Source organism: Engystomops pustulosus, chromosome 3 (genome assembly GCF_040894005.1).
Source record: "Engystomops pustulosus chromosome 3, aEngPut4.maternal, whole genome shotgun sequence".
Taxonomy (NCBI): Eukaryota; Metazoa; Chordata; class Amphibia; order Anura; family Leptodactylidae; genus Engystomops; species Engystomops pustulosus.
In genome coordinates, this window is record NC_092413.1 from 31,966,525 (window position 1) to 31,993,465 (window position 26,941).

Sequence of the window (26,941 nt, forward strand, 5' to 3'; positions counted from 1 at the left end):
GAAGACGGGACGCGCTGACATCGGGGACATCGGTAAGTCGCGCCAACATCGGAGGGTGAGTATTTAAGTTTATTTTTTTTTAAGTGGGTAATTTTTTTTTGTTATAGACTCGTGTATAAGCCGAGGGGACGTTTTTCAGCACATTTTTTGTGCTGAAAAACTCTGCTTATACACGAGTGTATACGGCACTTTAGCACAGATTCACAGACACTTTAAATTTTCTTTCTAGCCCTCATGGTTGCAGAGATATCAGTCCTGGTACCTGACCATTGCCAGTCAGCAGACTGCAGTCAGAAAGGAGGGGCCAAAACAGTGGAGCGTGTTCTGACAATCTCAGTAACTGTCAGAGAAGATTATCATAACACATGCCCTTTCTTCTGCTCCAGCACCTCCTCTCTGACATTGGAGAGGACTACAATGGTCAGATACCAGAACTGATATCTCAGCAAACGTGGGGGCTAGAAAGAAAATTCAAAGTGCCAATCTATGAAACTGTCCCTATAGCATGTTATAGTATGTTAATCCATCACTTTTTTATTTTTCCGTTTACAGAGCTGAATAGAGGGCTTGTATACCGTGTAACATATTGTGATTCCTAGTGATGGTATTTCATATTCCATGCAATTTACTGGGAAGCTGGAAAAATTCCAAATGCAATTAAATTGTAGGAAAAAAACACATTTGTAAAATTTTTCTGTGGACACTGTTTTTAATTACGGCTTTTACTGCGCGCTCGAAAGAACACCTGTCATGTATTCTTTAGGAATAACAAATTTATATATGTTTTAATAATTTTCTTCTTCACGTTGTGGTATTCTGATGCCAATAACTTTTTTTTTACTTTTATACTTGTTATATTTTTTGTGTTTTGCAAAATGATGAACAAGTTTCTTTTCAGAAATTTTGAGAGTTTTTTCTGTTATTGGGTTCACTAGCGAGAATAACAGTTTTTATATTTGGGAAGCGGCAATAACAAATATGTTATTTATTTATTTTTTTTAAAATTATCTGTTCTAGGGAAAGTGGGCGGATTGAAAATTTTTTTTTCACGATGTATTTATTATTACTATTTTTTTGTCCCCTTAGGGTACTTTAAAACTAGGGGGTCTGTTCACCCCTACCAGATACTGCAATATAGCAGCATTGCAATACAGTATATAGAGAATATGTGGAGCAGCTATGACAGTGTTCCTCTGGCACACTGTTATAGATCTTGCATAATGACAGGTCGTATAAAGACTCCTGGCTGTCATGGGAACGGATGGTCGCTCCACAATGACATTATGGAGAGACGATCCTACCCCAAATGGCGGTAGCCACTCATGTTGTCTCCCTGGATATAGCCAGCAGCCACTGTCCCCAGTATATAGTCAGCCCCTGCCCCCAGTATATAGCCAGCCACTGTCCCCAGTATATAGCTAGCAAGCCCCTGCCCCAGTATACATCCAGCTAGCCTTTGCGCCCAAGTGTTTAGCCTGACAGCCCCTGCCCCCATTATATACCCAGCAACCCTGCCCACTTTATATAGCAATATAGCTCCAGTATATAGCCTACTGGCCCTGCCCCCACTATATAGCCATTCAGCCTCAGTATATAGCCTGCCATCTCCCTGCCCGAGGTGTGGCCAGCCTATAAGAAAAAAGCAAACACTGTAATCACCTTTCACCCGGAGGTCTTCTTCTTTCTCCGCGATGCTCTGGTTCTGTGTCCTTGTGCAGTGCGGTCGCACAGACCATGTCGTCAGCAAGTGGGTGACGTCATTTTCTGTGCAACAGCCACGAACTGGAACCCGTAGCCGGAGCAGTGGCAGAGAAATAAGACGACCTGGGTTTAGGGAGGGGGCGGGGGGCGTCGGAAAGGTGTTTTTTTTTTTTTTAGTGACTCGGGTTGAAAAACTCTGCTTATTCTCGAGTATATATAGTAAATGGTTAACACCCACGACCAATGCCTGCACCAATCATGGGTGTCAGTGGTGGATGCTTGCTGCATAATGCAATAAATACCTACCATGTATGAAGTGGACTATGCTCATGGGCTCTCTCCATACATTCTTAAAGGTATTATGACCTATATGTACACCTTAATGCGTTAAGAGGTTAATTTCCCTGATGGAAGTTACTTTAAAGCAGACAGATGCAGTAAAGGCACAAACAACAAAAAAAACAGCTTCTTTACCATATTCCGATTCCTGGTTCATTGGTCACACAGATAATTTTGTGCCCGGTATCTGTTATTTCTGGAGAGTCATTGGACCCACTTCTGGCCAATGAGTCGCCTCGTCGGACTTGGGCGAAGCGAAAGAAATGACATCCTGCGTTCAGAAGAAGTGATGCACAATTGCCGTAAGTGGGACCCTTGGCCCCTGGAACTTCCGTAAACAGGCCCTGCCTCAAATCCTTTTGCAAAAGATACTAGTATTCTTCCGACTGCCTCGTTTGTATCCCCTGTTGTGTTCATAGATCGGATTCTGCTTGATTCAACTTGTGTTTTTATTTTCTATTTTTTGGATATGTCAGAATCCAACAGACCCTCATTATATATATTTTTAGATATTTAATAAAAAAAAGTGCAGAACTATCCGTAACAAGCCCGCTGTAAGCCTGGATCATCACAGACATAATTATCAATGTCACATCAACTGTGAGCGAGAACTCGCAGGAACACTAGCTGCGTTCTTGTTATTTGTATATAAAACTTTTCAAAGTTTGGAGGAAAAATTCACCAGGGATCTGCCGAGAACTTTGTGTAACCAGCAGTTGACTAATGTAATTACCCAGCTGCTCTTATTATTCCTATAACAGTGGAAAGTCTTTCTGCATTCCAGTTAGTAACATCATCACTTCAGCCTAAAAAGAAAATCCCAACACGTTATTTATTGTGCAGGACAAGACTACGACGCCCTCACGCCTTTACACCTGTTTTTAGAAGTTGTCCGTCTCTAATGATGTAATAGTGGCTTTATTTGTTTACTTTTCCTAAAAAAATACTCATATCTCACTGATGCTCCAACTTTTGCATTGTAATATTTCACAGATGTTCCTCTCCTCTCTAGTGATGGGGGAATATAACCTTGCAGCCAATCATTCTCTTAATAGAATGATTGATGCAAGTTCCCTGTCCCTCCTTCTTTCTCCTGTAGTGAGCAGTGTATCTGAAGTCATGTGTACTGCGGAAAGGAAAGGAGGCTAGAGATTAATTCTTTCCACAACTAGAGACAATTTTCTCTTGATGCTCAATCTGTCTTACGAGAAAAGTCTTAAACCAGTGATTATCTGTAAAGAATTAAGTCATTAGACACTTTAACAGGTTCCTTTATTACTCAGCTGTCAATGGATACAGGACAGAAAGCTGATTTACAGGAAAAAGGGAAATAGGGAAGAAAGGCAGGGGAAAAAGAAGGACGTGGGAACATATTTCTTCAATAAAATTTATTACGGAACACCGTAACACACCCACACACATATTTATATGATATATATACAGATTTAAGTTTTATATTATTTATAATAAAGTTGCTGAAATTGTGAGCTTTAATTTTGACAAACTGTTTTAAACATAAAATGAAAACTTCAAAAAGACAGTGACCATGTTAACATACAATTTAATAAAGTTTCTTTTAGGTCTCAACAAAAATGTTTCTAAATCTTAGGGGTAGCTGGTAGTAAACATACACAAATATACACTCACCGGCCACTTTATTAGGTACACCTGTCCAACTGCTCGTAAACACTTCATTTCTAATCAGCCAATCACATGGTGGCAGCTCAGTGCATTTAGGCATGTAGACATGGTCAAGACAATCTCCTGCAGTTCAAACTGAGCATCAGTATGGGGAAGAAAGGGGATTTGAGTGCCTTTGAACGTGGCATGGTTGTTGGTGCCAGAAGGGCTGGTCTGAGTATTTCAGAAACTGCTGATCTACTGGGATTTTCACGCACAACCATCTCTAGGGTTTACAGAGAATGGTCCGAAAAAGAAAAAACATCCAGTGAGCGGCAGTTCTGTGGGTGGAAAAGTCTTGTTGATGCTAGAGGTCAGAGGAGAATGGTTCGAGCTGATAGAGAGGCAACAGTGACTCAAATCACCACCCGTTACAACCAAGGTAGGCAGAAGAGCATCTCTGAACGCACAGTACGTCGAATTTTGAGCCAGATGGGCTACAGCAGCAGAAGACCACACAGGGTGCCACTCCTTTCAGCTAAGAACAGGAAACTGAGGCTACAATTTGCACAAGCTCATCGAAATTGGACAGTAGAAGATTGGAAAAACGTTGCCTGGTCTGATGAGTCTCGATTTCTGCTGCGACATTCGGATGGTAGGGTCAGAATTTGGCGTCAACAACATGAAAGCATGGATCCATCCTGCCTTGTATCAACGGTTCAGGCTGCTGGTGGTGGTGGTGTCATGGTGTGGGGAATATTTTCTTGGCAATCTTTGGGCCCCTTGGTACCAATTGAGCATCGTTGCAACGCCACAGCCTACCTGAGTATTGTTGCTGACCATGTCCATCCCTTTATGACCACAATGTACCCAACATCTGATGGCTACTTTCAGCAGGATAATGCGCCATGTCATAAAGCTGGAATCATCTCAGACTGGTTTCTTGAACATGACAATGATGTCACTGGACTCAAATGGCCTCCACAGTCACCAGATCTCAATCCAATAGAGCATCTTTGGGATGTGGTGGAACGGGAGATTCGCATCATGGATGTGCAGCCGACAAATCTGCGGCAACTGTGTGATGCCATCATGTCAATATGGAGCAAAATCTCTGAGGAATGCTTCCAGCACCTTGTTGAATCTATGCCACGAAGAATTTAGGCAGTTCTGAAGACAAAGGGGGGGTCCAACCCGTTACTAGCATGGTGTACCTAATAAAGTGGCCGGTGAGTGTAGAAACCGTTGTGAAGGAGAAATTGCTTAACCTATTTGGTGCTGAGTTCCTGTAGTAAAATTATATGCACTAACATGATTGTCATCATCACGCACTGATCGTTATTTCCAAATTGCAGTTTCTTGTACATTCAGACTTTTGGTTGTGGGGGAAGAGGCTCACGTATTACCCACTGTCTGTTTCAATTTCATTCTCACTGCAGGGGGAAACTTCTTCCCCTCTCATCTGAGTTATACTGATATAGATAGACTGTGAGAAAGTGGGGAGCGTAGGGAGCGTGATTGGGAGAGTCGGGGAGTACCAGGACTGTTCTGTATCAGACTGAGCTGTCTGATGTGAGATCAGATGGGAGGGTTGTGACTGAGCTGTCTGCTGTGAGATCAGACGGGAGGGATGTGACTGAGCTGTCTGCTGTGAGATCAGATGGGAGGGATGTGACTGAGCTGTCTGCTGTGAGATCAGATGGGAGGGTTGTGACTGAGCTGTCTGCTGTGAGATCAGATGGGAGGGATGTGACTGAGCTGTCTGCTGTGAGATCAGATGGGAGGATTGTGAGCTGCAGGAATTGCTGGAGCTTGTAGTAGAAGTTTGAGGAGAGAGAAAGCCCAGTTGAATGACAAGGTGGTAGTGTAGTGTAAACCTTGTATTTTTGACATAGATCTTGTAGAATACTTGTAAAAATAACAAGTTTTCCAGTGCTCCAGAAGTCTTTGGATGACGTCTTGTGATCTCTGGTGATCTTAGTGGGTCTATATTAGTTGCAACAGGATGTATCTAATGCAATCAGACTACCTAAGTTTCTGACACAGAGGAAATAAAAAAGATTACAAGTTAAAAAAAAAACAACAGAAAAACCAAAGCAATCAGAACAAAGGCCTGCGGCAGTAAGGTGTAAAACGTTTCATACAACTTTATCACAACATTACTGGTTTGCAGAGTTTTAGAATAAGCAGAGAACTTCCAGACAATGATGATGTAATTGTAACACAACACATGTACAGCACAGCAAGTTCTAATGCAGTCATTACAATGTCAAGGGCTATTCAGTGCTGAATGCGAGACCGAACATTTTACAAAGAGATCGCTCCATCATTGTTATCGGAAAAAATAACCGGAGTCATTTAAACAAAAGCATATTTTCTATTGGTAACGTCATGATATAGATTAAATTATACAGTTGGATACTATGGAAGTCATTAGAGGTAGAAGTGCCCATCCACTTACAGTCCATGCATCATAGTTTTAAATGATCCAAGGACTCCCTGCATCCCCCCTAGATTACCATGCTGTATTCTAGGGTAGCACAGATATTGAAAATGTTGTACTTTTTTCATGCAATCCTCCTGCAAATGATCTAGTAACAGGATATGATAAGTTGTGATGCAAAAAGAAAAAAAAAAAAAAATCTGTGTGGAGTCAAACATTAACCCCTTCCCGACATTTGACGTTAATAATACTCCATGGCGGGAGGTGCGTTCCCGCATTTTGCAGTATTATTACGTCATGCTTCTGGCACCGGCTCCTAAACAGAGCCGGTACCAGAAGCATGAGGTGCCAACTGTATCGGAGGAAACTCCGATCGCGGGCAATAACCCCTTACACGCCACGGAGCCGCGGTCCTCCGCTCGCATCCCCAGGGTCTGCCAGTGCCCCGGGGCTGTGCGGCTTCTTCCAGGAGCCGTGTCCTGCCTTCTGGAGCGCAGCATGCTCAGTGTGTCACATAATACAGTGTAATACATCTGTATTACACTGTATTAGGTGAAGAAAAGCTGTAAAAGTAAAAAAAAAAATGTTAAAAACACTTAATAAAAACATTTATTAATAAAAATAATTAATTTAATAAAGTTAAAGTTCTCTAAACACAAACATTCCCTATACACATGATATAAAGTGAAACAACCCAAAATAACCAGAAAAAAACCCACATATTTGGTATCGCCGCATCCGTAACTATCTGTACAATAACTCCGCAACATTATTGGACCCGTTTGGTGAGCGCGGTAAAAACAAAACCCAAAAAATGTACATTTTTCATTAAATCCCTTCACAAAAATGTTCTAAAAAGTTATCAAAAAAAGTTATGTACGCCAAAATGGTATCACTGAAAAGGACAACTCAACACGGAAAAAAATAAGCCCTACACCAGCTCTGTAAACCAAAAAATATGAAAGTTATCCCGTAAAGAGATGGCGATACGAAAATAAATAAGATTTTCTCTGTATTTAGTTTTTCTTCAGTAAAATTGTAAAAATATATTAAAAAAAAAAACTATATAAGTGAGGTATTACCATAACCGTAGTGATCCATACAATAAAGATAATGTTATTTTTATGGTACGGTGAAAGGCCCCCAAAAAATACAAGTAGAAAGGAAACCAAAATTTACGATTTTTTTCCTACATACATTTAAGAATTAATAAAATCTCATAAATGAGCTAATGACCCACTAACATAAAGTATTTGTAAAGTGCATCTAATGTTGCAAAAAATAAGCCCTTATTTGTCCAAATTTCCAAAAATAAAGATTGTATAGCCAATAAAAAGGGTCAAGGCATAATCTGCTCTGAATGGCGCAGCTTCCCTTTGATGCCCTGGCGTGTGCCCATACAGCAGTCACCACCACATATGGGGTATTGTTATACGCGGGAGGGATTGGGTATCAAATTTTGTGGAGCGTTTTGGTGTTTTATCCACTGAGAATTTGTACATTTTTTGAAAAACACATTCATTTAGCCAAAAAAATGTAAATTTCAAAATTGCATCCGATTTTGTTTTATCCCCTGTAAAATAATTAAAGGGTTAACAAACTTCATAAAAGTTGTTTTACGTACGTTAAGGGCTGTAGTTTTTATAATGGGGTAACTTTACTTTTATTTAGGCCTCTTAAAGTGACTTGAGCAGGTCCTGAAAATGCGTGATTTTTGTGTTTTTTATGAAAATTTGAGAAATTGTACCTAAAGTTCAAAGCCCCACATCTTACAAAAATGAGAGTATGCATAAAAAACAATGGATACATAAAGCAGACATTCTGTTAATGTTAGTTATCAAGTTTTTTTTTTGCTGTTATGACTATGTATGGAAAAAGTAGAACATTTTCAATTTCAAAACTCGAGACTTTTTCAAAATTTTCACCAAATATCAGTTTTTTTCATAAATAAACGCAACACATGCCACCAAAATTTTTTCAACTAACATGAAGTACAAAGTGTCACGAGAAAACAATTTCAAATTACTTGGATATGTCAAAGCGTTCCGAAGTTATAACCATTTATAGTGACACAGGGCAGATTTGGAAAATGTGGGATGTGTCGGTGGAACTGCTCCATTGAATCCTTTAATAACAAAGCCTTCAAGAAAATGGTGCAAATGTGTTTTTTTTTTTAAGTCAATTCTATGACATAAAGTATGATTTTATTTTTTACTTCCCGATACTCTACGCAGAATATTAAATGGTGCCACTAGAAAGTGCGATTATCCCGCATATAACAAGTGGGATGTCCGCTGTGTGTAACTAGCAGGACAACCTTGTGTCTGCAGAAGTTTCCCACAAAAACATACTGAGGTACAAGATCGTACAAAGGGTGCAGTATGATAATAAATATATATAATGAAAAAAAAATAAGAGCCAGATTTGTTACTCACTCCCAGCTTCTTTATGTCCTCCAGGACTGGTGATTATCCGTACGTGTTTAGGTCACTCTTGCAGTTAAAGGGAACCTGTCACCCCCTCCATCTCACAAACACTACCTTGTCTTGCCATATGCAGGTCCATCGGAGGTCCTTTCTCATAGCTTTTCTACGTGTCAGCATGTTGAAAAAAAAATTACTTTTTTTTCCTGTGTTACATTCAAGGAAGTCGTGGAGGTGGGGTCACTGGACTAAGTCAGGAAACCTTCCTTCCTGACTGGTGTTTGCTCTGACCACTCCACCTACTGCTGTCATTTGGCACTTCTAACCCCTGCCACTTATTGCGACTTATTGCCACTTATGTCACACTAGACTATCCAGAAATATTGCGCATGCGCAGCGTTGCACAGGTACAATATGGCACCACTGATATAGCAGAAGAGTTGCGCAGGTAATGCTAGCCAATCTGAAGCTCTGCCGCAACATGCACAAGGGAGCTCGGTCGGCTAGGTGAGATTTATAGTGGTGCATGTGCAGTCTGAAGCTGCCACAGTATGGGCAGCGCAATACAGGTGCCCTACGCATGCGCAATATCTCTGGATAGCCGGAGAATGACAGCGAATGACGCCATAGGAGGAGGCTGAGTTGGGTAGATACTGGCAGGAGGTGAAGGGGGTAGAGCAAACTGTGGTCAGGAGATGAGGTACTTGGTTGAGTTCCCCTTCCTCTGTGAGTGCAAGTTAGAAAGGAATAAAAGTAGATTTATTTTTAAACATGATGCAACATAGAAAAGCTCTAAATAGGCCCCGGGTGGACTTGCATTGCAAAGGACAAGGTAATGTTGGTGGGATTGGGGGGGTTAATGAGGTGACCGGTTCCCTTTAATCACTGGTCTCAGCGGTGACCTGTAACTGCAGGTTTATGTAGCATAGCACTGACTAGCTTTAGCTTTATAGTTACCATATATACTCGAGTATAAGCCTAGTTTTTCAGCACAAAAATTGTGCTGAAACCCCAAATTCGGCTTATACTCGAGTAAAAAAAATATAAGTTTTACCAGGTTTTTGTGGTAAAATTAGGGGCCTCGGCTTATACTTGGATTGGCTTATACTCGAGCATATACGGTATGTTCATAGATTTCGTGCTGGCAGGTTAAACCGTAGTTACCAGGAGTGTTCTATACATTTTCAGCATTAATAAATTATAAGTTTAAGTTTGGAAACTTTTGTGATACTTGGGCCCCTTTAATAAGTCTGGACTTGTAGTTGTAATCTGTCATAGTACGTTTTACTTCATAGACTCTCTGACCTCTGTGACATGACTGCGCTCCACGAACATGGATGTGCGGAAGAAACCACTTGAGACGTTATGCCACTCACAAGGTGTAATGAAGTGTACACGGACAGATCGAGGCTAGGCTCCTGGGGAATGCTTTGAAAGTTTCTTCATGTTCTATATGCTGCGACTTTAGACCCCTAGAGATGTCTCGTCTTCTGTGGTTATTAGATAAATCTCATACTTTCTGGACTGGTTGTGTGCAAAGGGATACATGTCACGCTTTTGGGTGATATTTTTAGGATGTACATTGTTTTCTGACCCCGGATAATGTCATTGTCAAGCTTTTGTCATTGCCTATTCCATCGGCTTTCAGCACAGAATTGACTCTAGTTTGTTAACCTTGCAGCATCTACAGAAAAGATGGGCTTATATAAATTTTATTTTATATTGTTAGTGTTTGTTAAAGTTGAACTTTTTTTTTTTTTTTTTTGTAACCATACTTGCATACCAAATATGCAAAATTGCTAAATGAACATTGCAGATGATAAGGATAAACTTTGTAGTATAAAGGAAATGTGTTCCTCCTGTCCTTCTTTTTCCCCCGCCTTTCTTCCTTTTTTAAGTTTAGTTTATGTAAATCGACTTTCTCTCCTGTTCTCACTCATAGCTGAAAGATCAAGGAGCCTGATAAAGTTTCCAATGAATTCAATCTTTACTGACAGTCTCTGGATAGTCTAATATCCCTACACAGCTCAGTCATCAAGGGAGATATATTCTGCAAAGATTAGCCTCCTTATTCTTCTGAATTGGACAAATCTTACAAGGGCTGCTGACTGCAGGAGAAAGGAGCAGAAAGACACAGAAAAGCTGATTTTCTGAAGTATATTACAAAATTTACTATTTTATTCATTTCTGCAGCAAAAATAGCTTTAAAGGTTTATATGTTTTAACCCTTCCTTGGCTAGTAAGAGATGGTTGAAAAGGACCAGCGCAAAAAAAAAAATTAAGTACATTATACAGTATATATATGACAAATTGACACCCCTTGCAACTAGCCATGGCTATCATCGGCCAGTGGTCATCTGGCCCAAAATGTGGAAGTCTCTACCAGCCACCCATTTGACATGTTTTATTTAATTTATTTGGAGGGGGGATTTTTTTTCCCTTTTCTTTTTATTGAAGTTTTTTGCTAACCTAACTGGGGCTCTACTTAGCAGGGAACATATTATTTATGCTGTTATATACGTATCACAGATAACAGTCCATAGTATCACTGCTATCAGTAATCTGTATATACAAGCATACAGAGAGGATGCACATAGCATCTTCTCTTCATGTCTATTAACCCCCTCTGCACACTGCCATACGGATGAGCAGAGCTCATGCCCAGCCACTGCTGTGACCAGAGATCTCTGCTCCGGTCACCTGACCTTCTATCAGCCCGCAAGCTGCTGCAACGAAGAGCCTGCACCTTGTGGCCTGTCAGAAGGAGAGGGGTGAATAGTGAACTATGTTTGAAGAGGAAATCTGCCTATACAATCTTTATCTGCAGCTTGCAATTTCAACTGTCTTTAGCTGCCTGTATCTCTGGTTCTGTAGATCACTAAGCCATAAGCCTGATGTGATCTTAAAGATGAGATCCTTATCTTTAATATGACACAAAAACATATGTTCAGGTGCTACAGAACAAAATATAGGGAATTCTGAAGTGACATTCCTGCAACCACTAAACACGACTCATCTTGTTTAAATGAAATGAGTAATTTTTACCTGAATTTGAAATTTACCTGAAGATTCAGGGAAATTCTAGAAAGGACATTTGATAGTTTAATGGGGTAAAATCTGATGACAGTTTCTCTGGTTCTCTTGTTCTACATCCTTAGATGGCACTGATTGATTAGAGGACATCGATTGAGGTGTTAATGCAATTATTATTGATTTTATTGTATTTTTTCACAATATAAGGTGCATCGGATTATAAAGCGCATCATCAATAAATGCCTGCTAAAATGTCTAGGTTCATATATAAGGCGCACATGATTATAAGGGTGAATGACCAGCAGGTGGCAGACCTGTTCAAGGCAGCTGTTGCCTGTAAGTACGGTTCATATATAAGGCGCACTGGACTATAAGGCGCACCTTTGATTTCTGAGAAAATCGAAGGATTTTTTGTGCGCCTTATAGTCTGAAAAATACAGTAATGTACTTTTTCAGTTAGAGAGGGGAGTGGGACAAAAAGGAGAAAAGGAAGGAGGTTACTTAACTTATTTCACCAAAGCAATGAACCACTTATGAATGTATAAAATTACAATTTTTTTGTGAATCTTGTACTACCCATTTACTCTGTCCACACCGGGGAGGGCTGTATAGAACACACTACATGGGGGGGGGGAGATATCCATAGACTCCTGTCTTTTCCCACTTGCCCCTTGAACTACAGTTCACTTTTAAAAACTTTATGTATTTTTGTATTAGTTGTGAGTGAATGGTTTAGCTATTATTAATGAGGGAGCATGCTAACTATGATCATTTTACATACATTACTGTAGTGAGGAGGGAGTGGGTGGTAGGGATCAGCTGAGCAGGGTCTCGATGCCGACCGAGGGTAATGTTTACGCTGGAAATAAAGCGATTTGTGCTTAATGATCTGTTAATCCACATGGCACACGCATGACTCCCCCGCCGGTCACACGTGGATACACCCAGCTTTTTTTTTGCCTTACATTCTTGGACGGACGGTGTTTTTCATGATCTTCAGATGGTTTTGTGATTATATTATAGGTTTATGAGGAACACGTTGTTCCAGGTGCACCGCCGCCTTGTCTCACAGATGGAAACTTCTTACTCAGATTTTATTAAGATTCTGTATTATAATTGTTCATTGGTAATTTATTTTACCATAAAATACATTTGGAGTAATCAGTGGGAACTGAAGCATTACAGAAAAAACAAACAAAACACATTATTGTATATGTAAAAGATCAAGTCATAAAAACACAGGGTCACCCAAGAAACGTAAAGAGAATTGGACAGATTGAAATGGCAGATTTTAATGAGCATATTACAACTTAGCCCCATTAATGCCATGAAGAAGAGTGAACCTTGAGGCACAGAGGGGCAGATTTACTTACACGGTCTCATGGCGATCCCACGGTGCGTTGTTTGACGTGGATTGGGGTCTGCCGCGATTCACTAAGCCCGTGCGCCCAATATCCTGCATCCGTCGCTTCTGCGTTGAGGTCCGCCGGAGTTCACCTGCTTCTTCCTGGGGCATGTGAGTGCTTGATCTTGTGACACAATTCTTTTTTAAATTCCGTGGTCTGTCGGAATCCGTCAGCTTGTCTGACGGCCACGCCCCACGGTTTTCGTCGCATGCATGCCGGCACCGATGCGCCACAATCCGATCGTGTGTGCAAAAAACCCAGGGCAATCCGTGCACATCGGAAATGTTCGCGAAACCCGGCGGAATCTCGGTCCCGCGGACCCTTAGTAAATAAGCCCCATGTTGTTGCTACCCTACATTGGACATAATTTTACTTCACTGAAAGAACACAATGGGGCAGATTTATCAAGCTGTCTGAAAGTCAGAATATTTCCAGTTGCCCCTGGCAACCAATCACAGCTCCCCTTTAAAATATTCATGAGCACTGGTAAAATGAAAGCTGAGCTGTGATTGGTTGCCATGGGCAACTGGAAATATTCTGACTTTCAGACAGCTTGATAAATCTGCCCCAATGGTCTCATAGTTTGAGCCAGGTTGTATTCAAGAGTAGAGACCTCACCCCACAGTATTTGACAGGCTCCTGTGTAAGTGCATGCTCAATAGCCTCTGTCCTGTCAGTCTATGTCCTGGAAGAAGCTGGGTTCAGTACTTTTAGGTAAAGGAAACTAGTCTTGCAGTTGGGGTCCCAACCTTTTTTATCATGCTATACTGTAAAAGGTTGGCCACTTACAGTATATCAATCTTTAACAGGGTAACTGTAAGACCCCAATAGGGTTACCCCTGTTAAAGTTTGCCGGGAGCCACAGATCACATGATCCCTGGGCAGTAGGAATTTCTGTAACAGGTCTTCCACTGGATGGAGGGGACGATGCAGAAAGCACAGGTGGACCGGAAGGTCCTTTCCATTTGAAGGACACACAGTAAGTTCTTCCATCATGGGGTCACATGACCCGTGGCTCCTGGCAAACTTTAACAGTGTTAGCATCTTATAGGTATTAATTAGGATGTTATAATTACCTGTTTGATATGATTATCCAATTACAGGCGGTCCCCTACATAAGAACACCCGACTTACAGAAGACCTCTAGTTACAAACAGACATCTGGATGTTGGTAATTTTACTTTAGCCTTCTGTTACAATAAACAGCTACAATAGTTATTTTAAGCTTTATTGTTAATCCTGGTTCTTATGACAACCCAACATTTTTAAAATCCAATTGTCACAGAGACCAAAAAAACGTTGGCTGGGGTTACAATTATAAAATATACACTTCCAAATTACATACAAATTCAACTTAAAGGGGTTGTCCGAGAGTAACGGAAAAAACCTAAGGGTGGCCGGGAGGGGGCTGCTTAAAAAACTAAAGATCTACTTACCGGAGCAGTGCTGGATTCCGCTTCCGGCTGGACCCGCCAACCTTCCGTCCCCCATACACAGCGCTGTGAATTGGGACGGATAGGCGTGCCCGGCCACGGCCGGTCGGAAGCTGAATCCAGCGCTGCTCCGGAGGCCATGTTTGTTTACATGGCGCCCGGACTGGAGCGATAGCAGCACGGGACACCGGAGGGCACAGGAAGGTAAGTAGATCTTTTATTTTTTTAAGCAGCCCCTCCGGTCATCTTTAGTTTTTTTTTCACTACTCTCAGACAACCCCTTTAAGAACAAACCTACAGAGCTTTATTATGTGACCAAGGGCTAGGCTTCCGAAGTGGACCCATACCAGGCTGTAGGCATTCTGTGGGTTTAGGGGCTACAAACATATTGACAGGTTAATGTGTGGGGCCCTTGGGCTCCTCTGACCTTATGACTTCTCTTCCGTTCTCCTTCACTTCCTCATAGAGTTCAATGTATTGAGGGGAAGCTTCTGTTATTTATAGTAGAAAAAATATCAGAGGTGTGAACTTGGCTTTACCCCTTTATCAGACAGATCATGTTTAAGGGTTGAAAGACTTAACATGCATAAAATAAACGTGTTGTGATATCCAGGGATATTGATGCTGTTGTCTTTTCCCTCTCCTTTGTCTTGTAATGTAATAAATGATAGAATTTGTTTTAACACGGTACAGCAGTTCTCCACAAAATTAAATCCTATTCATCACCGCAGCCATTAGTTCAGTCTAACATGGAGCTATTCACTATGCAAGTCCTATATCTGCTATCCTTCTACTTCTGTTATGTTATTTATTGAGCTCCTCTAGGAATTGGAGTACCCGCTGATTAACCATAACATTTAGGCTTCGATTGCCCCCCCCCCCCCCCCCCTTGGTTATGTCACCACTCTGCTTCGGAGTACAGACAGCCCCCTGGTTATGTACAGGGTAGGTTCTTAAGGTATGTTCTTGAGTTTAATTTGTATGTAAGTGGGAACAAGTGAAATAATTCTAACTCCAGTCAAATTATTTATTAGTCTCTCTGACCATCAGATTCTAAAAATATTTGGTTGTCAAGAGAACAAGGATGAACAATAAAGCTTTATGCAGACACCTTATAGTTGATAACTTCAGTCTAAGGCTGCAATGAAGCTTCACCAGAGGTCACAGTGGGCAAAGAGGTCTTTTTGTAGCTAGCGGTCGTCTGTAAGTCAGTTATCCTTAAAGGGAACCTGTCACCAGGAGAGCCATTTTTAGCACTCCCCCAGTCCTCACAGAGCATAGTACATACACTGCCAAAGTGTTTTTGTATAAAAAATAGGTTTTACAGAAAAAAATATATGTTATATTATACCTTGCATTAGCATCTGCTGTGTGACTAGGCACTCGTCCACTGGGAGTAGACCTTTTCAAATAAATGAATAACTCCCGTCACTCGGGATTGGCTGTAGAGGAGCAGGGGGCGTTGCTAAGAAAGTGATGGGTGTTTTCATATATTTGAAAAGGACACATGGAGGAGTGCTTTACCAAGGGTGGGGGGGAACTGCTCCTTTCCAGCCACTCCCAGTGGACGACTGCCTAGTCACACAGCAAGGTACAATATAACATATCTTTTTTCTGTAAAACCTATTTTTTTAATGCAAAAACACTTTGGCAGTGTATGTATTATGCTCTGTGGGGACTGGGGGAGTGCTAAAAATGGGTCTCCTGGTGTCAGGTTCCCTTTAAGGCAAGGACTGCCTTTTTTTTTGGGGGGGTTGACGTTTCAACATAAATGCAGGAAAAAACGCTACCAATATGGCCATGAGGGCCCAACACTCATTGGGGGAAATGTTTCAATCTGTCTACACCAGAAAACTGGAGTAATTTGTACCTGAAATGCAGTGCGCCACATTTCCAAAGGTTTTAGGACATCTTTTAGCAATTTTCTGACTCCAGAAAAAATAGAAAACAGAAGATAACCCATGCGCCATCCTACATCGGTGATTAATCTGGTGCAGCAGATTGGGAGCCCGTTGCCTCTGTCTTGATCAACCTCCTCCCACTGTATGCTGGCTCTTCTGTGGTAATTGGTCATTCCCTTCTTATTCGTTTTCCTTGACACTTGTCACGTTTACCATTTGATAAGCACCTTTCAAACCCGGTATTACTACAGCAGTGGGTAACCTTCAGCCTTGTGTATACATAGATCTGTTGATCTTCTCTTATGCACCTAGCACTCCTGGCACCTTTTACATTTATTGTTATGACCGGGCTGAGAACCATCCGTGAGGTTTAATATCACTACTTAGTGATTGACAGTGGGCAGTTACGGTGTACCAATACCAGGTCACTGTACAATGTTTTGGTCTGTATATTATGTGTTTTAAATGCTTTTAACCAGTGTTGTGAATTGTCTGTCATGTACTAATAAAATTTGTTATATGTTTTTGCATTACCCTTTGAGCCTTTTTGATGCATTCTATTTCTTGGTTTGGCTTGATATCGTTTTTTATGCATTGGGCTCGCATCAACTTGGGCTGTGCTACACCCCCCAGTTTGTTGTCTAATCTGGTGCAGCAGAGATTTGTCTAGTTGTTCTCTGCACTGTTCTAGGGTTACACGATGCATTGAAATCTTGATACGTGTACTATACTTTCATAGTGAGAACGGTTTAATACCAAGTTTCTGTAGCTTGCGGTACTGACTTCTACTGTTGTACAGGCTGTATCTGTCTGCAGAGGATTCCCATAGAGAAGACATCGGGCAGAGGATCTGCAGAGCAGGGACCATGTCATCAGGGAGATATCGCCATCTGTCCATATATGGAGTCTCTACATCTCCCAGGGCTTCCCCACACACAAGGCTCTAAATTATGCAATTAAATAATTGTTTTCCCAGCCCAGAATTTGAACCCACAATTTCCAAACTCCACATGCTACAGAGATACAGGACAGAGCCTCTATCTACTAGGCTATGGGCTCACTGGCTGTATTTGGGAGGATTTTATGTAACTTAGCGCTTCACTGTTGGACTGTGGCACAGGCTTAAAGGAAATCCAGCACCACACCACCTGTAAGCTATTTAATACTGATTACGGCACATACTTTGCTTAGGGACTTCAATCTTTAGTTTACCTAAAAAAAAAAATCGATTTACTCACATATGTAAATGAGCCTCCTGTCCTCGAACATTAATCATGCACGCCTCCATCTTCTTATGGGCCCTCCTTCTGGTGCAGAGAGCCGTGACGTCATATCGCTCTCGGCACTTACCGCGCATACGCAGAGACCAGCTATCGCGCAGCTGCAGTGAGAAGCATACAGCTTTGTATTGTGTACACCAGTACTGATAGAGACGGGTTGGAATTATATCTGTTAAATGCTGCATTTTTGTTAATAACAGTGAATTAGAGAATGTGTTATTTTGTTTTCCTAAGAAACTTGTCTTTGTGGGAATAGCCCTTGAAGAATAGATATTTATGGTAGTGTTAAGCACCCATGCACAATACATATATCATATTAGAAATTGACCCGGACATTCAGGCACCAATGACTATCGGTCACAAAGGGGTTAAAGGATCTGCTGCCAAAGTTTTCATGCTATAAACCCAATGGTCTTGTAGTCCATACATTAATGTGTCAAAGCTGTCTTGGTAGTATGAGGAGAGACCGATATAATATTAGACATCTTTTATTGTTCTGGCTTCTAGGTACAGGCATTCCCCGGGTTACATACAAGATAGGGTCTGTAGGTTTGTTCTTAAGTTGAATTTGTATGTAAGTTGGAACTGTATATTTTATCATTGTAATCCCAGCCAGAACTTTTTTGGTCTCTGTGACAATTGGATTTTAAAAATGTCGGGTTGTCATAAGAGCCAGGATTAACACTAAATCTTCATTACAGACACCTGTGATAACTGTTACAGCTGTTTATTGTAGCCTAGGACTAAAGCACAATAAATTACCAATATCCAGAGGTCCGTTGTCCGCCTGTTTATAGAGGCTGTTACAATACAATTCTAATTTAGTAATTGAGTAAAATATGTGAAATTAACGAGGTGTTCTCCATTGTGTTGTATTGAAAAAATGTGCGTTACCTTCCCCCTCCACTCTGCTGCCTTGCTCAACTTTTCAGGCAGCTACTCAAATCTTGAGATAAAAGTACAATTATCGAGACCATATACATGACTCCAGCATACACTTCTTTGTAGTACATGCCAAAAATTCAGTTTATTATCATCTTTTCTTTTGAACTCTCATCACTTCCCAGGCACATCGTAAACAAAAAGACGAAAATCGTTAAAACGTTAGTTGTTCTTATTCAAATATTCAGGAACGAAACAAGATATTTTCTTCTTGGAGAAATACATTGGAAATCCAGGAAATCTTTCTATAAATGTGTATTTGTTAACAAAACAGAAAAAAAAAGTCTCAACTTGTATGATCAATCATCAACCAAATTCTATAACTATAGAAATATTCTCTTGTACTGATTTTTACTTTTCCCTGGGAACAGAGTTAGAAGTTAGGAAATCCTTAAACACAGCTCTAAAAGCAACAACAGAATGAAAAGTTATTTTTTATCATATTACAATATTGTATCGATTTCTGAAGTCCTTAAAGGACACCTGTCATCAGGTCTGTGTCACTAGTCCTGTCACTACTACCTGTTGGAGCAGCTCACAAGGATCCCATCCCAGCCTTTATCTAGTTATTTCATACATTATTCATTGTAAAATCATCTATTCTTTATTATGTAAATGAGGCTGGTCACATGGTCAGAGGCAGTGATGTCACCCCTGTTACCCCTCCCCTCTCCCTGCTCATGTCTGTGTGTAATGTATAGTAGAGCATTGCTAGTGTGTGTGCTGCATCTGCTGACATGCTGCATCCTCCTAATATACAGGTGAGAGACACAGACATCAGCTACACATGAATCTGACATGTTCTGCTATAACATGGCTGCCTGGAGCTGCTGTATCTCTCCTAAACACACACACACATGCACACACAGGCTGCAGGGGGCGTGGCCACCAGCAAGCACATCATTATACTGCCTTACATCATTATACAGGCTGTCAGTCATGCACTGGGGGTGTGGCTGTGCCTCCCACTCATGAATAGAGTGGACAGCTTGAATATGCTAATGCTTCATTGGACATTTCACAGGTCATTTGCATACAGCTTTAGGACCTCATTGCTTAGGTTTACAGGCATGTAGAGGGACAATGAAGGGATAGAGGTAATGCTCTCTAATGGCAGTTTATGAAAATATATTTAGTTTAGGGGGGTTATTTTGCATGACGGGTTCTCTTTAACCAAATAAGAGTTAAAGGACTCGTCAGTCCACGGGTTACATACAAGACAGGTTCCATAGGCTTGTTCTTAAAGGGGTTATCCAGGGCAGTGCTGGGGCGGGCAATTTAGACATAAACATGTACTCACCTCGTTTCATTACAAGGGTGCACACGGAGCTTTCGGACGGCCGGAAGCTCCCATCTGACACCATCTCCCAGTGCTTACAACGCTGGGAGATAGGGACGGATGGGAGGACCCGGCCACATCGCGGACCGGAAGCTCCCTGTGCTCGGCTTCCGTGCCCCTGTAAACAAACAGGGGCACGGATCGAAGGGACCGCGGCGCGGGACATCAGCGGCGCCGGAGGAGGTAAGTGGATGTTTATTATTTTTAAATAGCCTACCCCAGCCCGGCCCTCACTAGTTTTTAAAACCCGGATAACCCCTTTAAGTTGAATTTGTATGTAATTCGAAACTGTATATTTTATCCTTGTAGTTTCAGACAAAAAATTTTTTTTGCCCCAGTGACAATTGGAGTTTTAAAATTTTTGCTGTAATGGGACCAAGGATTATCAATAAAGCTTCATTACAGTCACCTTACAGCTGATCATTACAGCCTGGGACTATAGTAAAAGATCCGGAGAGGTCACCAGAGGTCAGAGCGGGCAGAGGGGTCTATCTGCAGGTTGGGTGTCCTTAAGTAGGGGAAGGCCTATAACCTTTTTTTAATAATAAAAAATATAATAAACTTTATTTATTAATGTTTATGTTTTATGTGCACTTTCTGTTTGTTTTTTTTTCCTTACTGGTTTCTGCTGTTACCAACTTAGGCCCAATTCGCCTTATTCATTGATCAGTGATGAGTGCCGTGCAAAGGACTGGTCACTATGCCGCCTGCTAACGCCATAGTTTGTTCGCGTGTGCGACATGCCTCTGCCCACACTGCCGGGAAGGAAAAAGTTCCTTTTAATACAGTCCTTAGCCCACGCTCTCTATCCAAGTAAGACATTTACAAAAAGTGCAGTTTAATAAAACATACAACAGAAATGCTACAAAATAAAGTATTGCATTTTTTATTATTAGGACTCATAACTTAAAAAAAAAAATGAAACTTTGTTTGAAAGTTTAGTTACTCTTTAACCCTCACAAAAATTATGGGGCACATTTACTTACCCAGTCCCCAGAGTTCACAGAAAGTGCATTGTCCGTCTATAATGCACTGTGCCGCTAAGATTGTGCGCCTGATATCCTGCATGTGTCGCTTCCCCGCTCAGGTGGTCCACCGGAGTTCACCATCTTTGTAGTGGTGCATGTAGTGCATGGGCTTGTGACACAATTTGAAAGTTAAATCCCGCGCTCAGTCCGAATCAGTCGGATCGCCCCCCCCCCCCCATTTTTGCCGCATGAAAGCCAGCACAGTTGCGCCAAAAAAGGGTTGTGTGTGACACAATCACTACTTAAATACCTGTGCAAGCCTTTTTCCCATTAAAAAAAAGGCACAGTCCAAAAAAATGTGTCTCAAATTGGCGCAGAGCCTTAGTAAATGTTCCCCTATGTGTTACGATGAAAATCCAACCAAAATTTTTAAGGTAGCATGCAAAAAGTTGTGATCGATCCTGAAAACCTATATGTATGCAAATTTCGTCAAAAATGCCTGGTCATTAAAGGGGTTCTCCCTATACCCTAGCTGATCGATGGGGTTTTCGGTGATGAGACCCCCACAGATTAAGAGAACAGGGTCCGTAGAACTCCATTCGTAGCTCGAGATGCTCGAGACCCTGCTGCTCCGTTTATGTCTATGGTGCTGATGGATATGGCTGAGCGTTGTATTCTGCATGCAAGTTTCATCAGCACCATACAGATGAATGGAGCAGCTGGCGCTGGCATGACCCGCTGCTCTCTGCATCTTGGGCTTTGATGGTGGTGCAACGGACTCCCGTTCTCCTGATCCGTGGGGGTCGCATCACTGAGACCCCCACCATCCAGCAAGTAAGCCCCTTGCCACACAATAAGGATTATCTTGCTATGACTGGAGAACCCCTTTAAAGCTTTTTCAGGCTTCATTAATTAATTAATTATTGTCCTTACTATACAGTACTGTTCTGAAAATTCCTCAATTATGTATCCATAATGGCTTACATCAATTTTCTATATAAACAACCTTTTTTTGCGGTATTTCCCTTAATGTCGACTGATGTGTTTCAATTTTAGGAAAGAAGAGGAAGGTAACAACATCGAGGACTCGGGCAACATTTTCTCATAAAGCAAAGGATGAAGACAGTTGTGGGAAGCAGCAGCCAAAGGTACGGTGGCCCCTTGGATTACAAGTAACTTTGTCTGCAAATGTTTAGCCAGACAAGCAAAATTTCATAAAACAAGCTTTATGTCCTCCCCACCCTCTACTGTACTGTACCTCTCTCCTACACAATTGTAGAACACAATATTCAAGAAGTAGAAGAAATAACGGAGCTAGATGTAGTACTATTAAAGGACATCTATCACCAGGATGAAGGATTGTAAACCAAACACACTGACATACTGGTGTGTGCCCCTTCTGGCAGGATCTGTTCTTCTTTTAGCTTCTTAGTCCCTGTTTTTTTTTATATTTGACCTTTTTAAAAAAAAAATATGCAAATGAACCTGAGAGGCTCCGGGCTCTATTAACACTTATGGAGCCCAGAGCCCAGGCTTATTTGCATAATATAAAAAGCCTTTTTTTTTTGGAAAAATGATGGAATAAGAAACTGAAAGAAAAGCACATACTGCCAGGGGGGCACGCACCAGCATGTAAGTGTGCTTGCTTTACAATCCTTCATCCTAGTGGTCTATGTCCTTTATATATGTGTGGGGTGTGGAACAAGTCATCTGGGTTTCAGTGATTTCCAATGGGAAAACTTGCTTTAATATACAAGCGATTTGGATTACAAGTACCTTATATACTCGAGTATAAGCCTAGTTTTTCAGCACAAAATTTGTGCTCAAAAACCCTAACTCGGCTTATACTCGAGTCAACTAAAACATAAAGACAAAACTCACCTTTCTGACGTCACCCGTAGGTCTTCTTCTGTCTGAGACAGTCGAGGACCTACAGGGGACATTGGAAAGATGAGTACAGTGTTATTTTTTTTCCTACTACAGGGGCTGGGCAGGCTGTATACTACAGGGGCTGGGCAGGCTGTATGCTACAGGGGCTGGGCAGGCTGTATGCTACAGGGGCTGGGCAGGCTGTATGCTACAGGGGCTTGCAGACTATATACTGGGAGGCTGTAACCAATGCATTTCCCACCCTCGGCTTATACTCGAGTCAATAGGTTTTCCCAGTTTTTTGTGTTGAAATAAGGGATCTCGGCTTATACTCGGGTCGGCTTATACTCGAGTATATACGGTATGTTCCCAGAACAAATTATGCTGATAATACAAGATTTGTGGTGCTGGGGTTTAAGTGTTGTGTTCTTTAGACAGCTGTAAGGTACAGGACTTCATTCTTCATATGTGGACATTGGACCTCAAGACATAGAATGGCTGCAATCCTTAACCCCTTACCGACACGTGGCAGTACTACGTCACATGTCTGCTGCGGATGCATGGAGAGGGCACATTGTAATGAATGAGGAGGAAAATCCCCATATACTGCCATACTGTAGTGTGGCAGCATATTTTAGGATCAATCAGACAACCTAGGGTTAAAGTACCCTAGGGGGTCTGAAAAATAATAGTAAAAAAAAAAAAGTTTAAAAAAACCCCTAAAAATTCAAATCGCCCCCGTTTCCCTAGAAGTCATATACCATATATACTCGAGTATAAGCCTAGTTTTTCAGCACAAAAATAGCTGCTGAAAACCCAAAGGTTTTACCAGGTTTTTGTGGTAAAATTAGGGGCCTCGGCTTATACTTGGGTCGGCTTATACTCGAGTATATACGGTAAATATAAATAAAAAGTAAAAATCATAAACAAGTTAGGTATCACCGTATCCGAAAATGCTTGCTGTATCAAAATATAATAATTTTCATTGCCTTTAACCCCATAACGGAAAATAGCGCTTTTTGAAAAATATAAAAACTTCAATCAAAAGTGATCAAAAGCTCCTACATTCCTAAAAACAGAAGCATTGAAAATGTCGTCAAAAGTCGCAAAAAAAATGACACCACCCACATCTCCGTACACCAAAGTATGCAAAAGTTATTAGCGCCAGAAGATTGCAAAATTTAAACATTTTTGTACAGATTTTAATTCTTGTAAATGTATAAAAAAAAGAAAAATATAAAACCAATACAAATGTGTTATCCCCATGATCATACTGGGCCAAATAATAAAGTAGACCTGTCATTTGGGGCACATGGTGAAAGCCGTAAAATCCAAGCCCACAAAAGAACGGCGCAAATGCGTTTTTTTCACCAACTTCCTTGCATTTGGAATTTTTCCCGCTCCCCAATAAATGGAATGGAATAATAAATACCGTCACTACGAAGTGCAATTTGTTACGCAGAAAACAAGCCATCACAGAGCTCATTACATGGAAAATTAAAAAAGTTATAGATTTTGAAGTTGGGGAGTGAAAAATGAAAACACAAAAACGAAAAAGGGCCTCGCCTCCCCCGGCTTCCTACATCTAGTAAGTGGCTCCTCTTATTGGCCAGTGCAGCACAAAAAAACCTATTGTGCCCTTTGGCTAGTAGAGGCAATGAAAAAATTCAGTGGACACAGGGAGAGATTTATCATAGTGTCGCACATTAGACCAGTGCAGAGTACGTTCGTCTGCGCCAGATCAGTGTTTGATGCCTGATGATGAATCTGGCATCAAGTTGTAATTCTCACTATTAGTATACTTTAGATACTTTTTACCACAAAGGCACGCCCCCTTTTCAGTGGCCACGCCTTCCTGTCATAATAGTCAGAAAAAAAGTTAAAATAATAAATTAAAAAAAAAAAAGTAGATTGGAAAATCTCCCCATTGTGTTATGAGGCCGTTTATATTCATGAGTTTAGGGCTTTCCCCTCCTTTCTGAAATGAAGTACAGATAACAGACCTTAGCTTAAGAGTGGACACACTCTTACAATATACAGTAATAAATTGCTAATTATATTAATATCTTCTTTTTGTTAATTCGGTATTTCACACTATTTTACGCTGAAGACTTTCTCTGTGAGGGGCAGAGGGGTGGTAGTCCTCCTGCCGGACCTGATGTACATGCCTTCTCCATTGTCCATGACTCGGCCTCCTACATGCTCATTGCCTTGGGGTCATTATTAACCTTTTGTATGATGTGAACGTCTGAGAACTTCGGTAATATTATTTATTATCCAATCTAATCCGATCCTCGTAGCGGATATTCTTTGCAGGTCCCTACGTCTGTCCCGTTCAGCAGCAAAGAAATCAATAGAAGGAAATGAGAACGTTGTGTCTGTGCTCCGCATTCTGTGCGGCGGGATGGAACGCCGTTACTGCTCGGGATAATATTGTAAATGAGATCACTTGGAACTTGTAGGACCCGACACTGTCCGTAGCCGGCAGGATTATTATCTATTTAGAAAAAACATTGGGGTTAATGGAGGTTTCCCTGCAGAACATGAGTCTATTGGGTTTATTAAGGTAATCTAGAGCACATAGCGCATCTCTGCGGACGTGTGCATTATCGGGCACCGTCCGCACTTTCTGCAGTTGATATCGACCTCGAGCTTTGTGAGAAAATAGATTTTCTATTCATTTCCATTTGTATTGATGATTGTCTCATTTTCTCCGGCCCCCTTCTCCCCTACTCGGTGGCAGCGCCCGCCGGTTGGATTTCTTCTTGTTTGCCAATTCCCCCTGTGGCATTTCACGTTCTTTACAACTACAATTCATTCTGCGAATGTTAACTACGCGCTCAGAAGATATTGTTACACCAGGCCACATATAAAAACTGCTAATGAGAATAGTAGAAATCTTCCCACTGAAACCTAACCGGAGCAAGGGGGATGCACAAAACAATAAATGTGTACTTACCTCCTTCCAACTAAAATCAACTTATAGAATTATGCTAATGAGCCCCAAGGGCTGCCGGGGGTATTACCAGAGCCCTACTATACTGCAGCTTCACCCCTCTCATTGTGTGCTGAAACATCCTGTAGGGAGATTACATCAGACAGAGGGAGGGGGAAGCGCTGAGGGAGCAGGGAGGAGGGGAGACAGTGTAACAACCTGTGAAGCTGCAGCACATGCCTAATTAGCATAAAGGTTTAAAAGGAGGACGTGGATAACAGATGATTACCACACTCACTGTGCTGTCAGCACGCTAGAGAGGAGGAGGGATGAGCGCTGCTCACCTAAACCCCCTCTTCCCTCTCCATAGAGCAGTGCAAGGCTGGTGCCGTAACACAGCAAAATATAGGACATGTCCTATATTTTGCCATGCCCGGTCACGGTGCGGTGTGGCAACGTGTGCTCTCCACAATGACCTGACACCATAGACGTCAATGGGGACCGATATGCCGTCACAAATGGTTCCCATCACGTTCATGTGAATGAGCCCTTAGTTTCCCTGCTTTATCAGGCATGATTTTGATAGTAGATTTCCATTAGGGCTCTTACAGACGGCTCTGTGCTCACCTGGATCAGATCCCAGACCTGCACAGGGCCGGGAAGTGTAATTCCTTTCTGACCCTTTCTGAGCGGTAGTACATAGCTCTTCAATATTATTTCTGAAATGTAATATTATACTTTCAGATCTCTGGGGACTTGAGCAGCAAACACCCAGTGATTGGAATATTTCTAGTGATATCCTTATAATGAAAAAAGGATTGGTGGAGGTAGATCTGTGCTTACAACTAATATCATCACTTCATGTCATGGGTTTTACCATTTCCCGTCGATGTAGCATCTTCAGAAATTCAGAATATTTTTGTTGTCTTATTTTTTGACCAACTTTTTTTTTTTCACATAAAGTTTTTCCAGATAATTAAAGTCAATTGTCATGGGAACAAGGATTAATAAAGCTTCATTGAGATAACCTTAGATAACCTTGCAACCTCGAGGTGAAGATTGGTAAATTACCCGAGCTTCACCAGAGTTTAAGTTATGGGTAGAGATATATTGAGTTGTCTGCAGGATTGGTGTTCTTAAGGGGATTGTCCACATTCCGCAAATAATTGATATTGTTTGAGTAATGAAAAGTTATACAATTTTCCAATAGACTTTCTGCATCAATTCCTCCCAGTTTTCTAGATCTCTGCTTGCTGTCATTCTATAGGAAGCTTCATTGTTTACTTCCTGTAGATAAACACTGGTCCCT

The 26,941-nt window shown here is 41.3% G+C and overlaps 1 protein-coding gene across 1 annotated transcript in view; it reads left to right on the plus strand.

Annotated features, from left to right (window-relative positions):
• Positions 1-26,941, plus strand: part of APLF (aprataxin and PNKP like factor) — a 137,128-nt gene that overhangs the window by 59,388 nt on the left and 50,799 nt on the right. Inside the window, exon 6 of the mRNA XM_072140424.1 lies at positions 21,885-21,976. Coding sequence (XP_071996525.1) covers positions 21,885-21,976 — 92 coding nt within the window. The remainder of the gene's footprint in view (positions 1-21,884; positions 21,977-26,941) is intronic.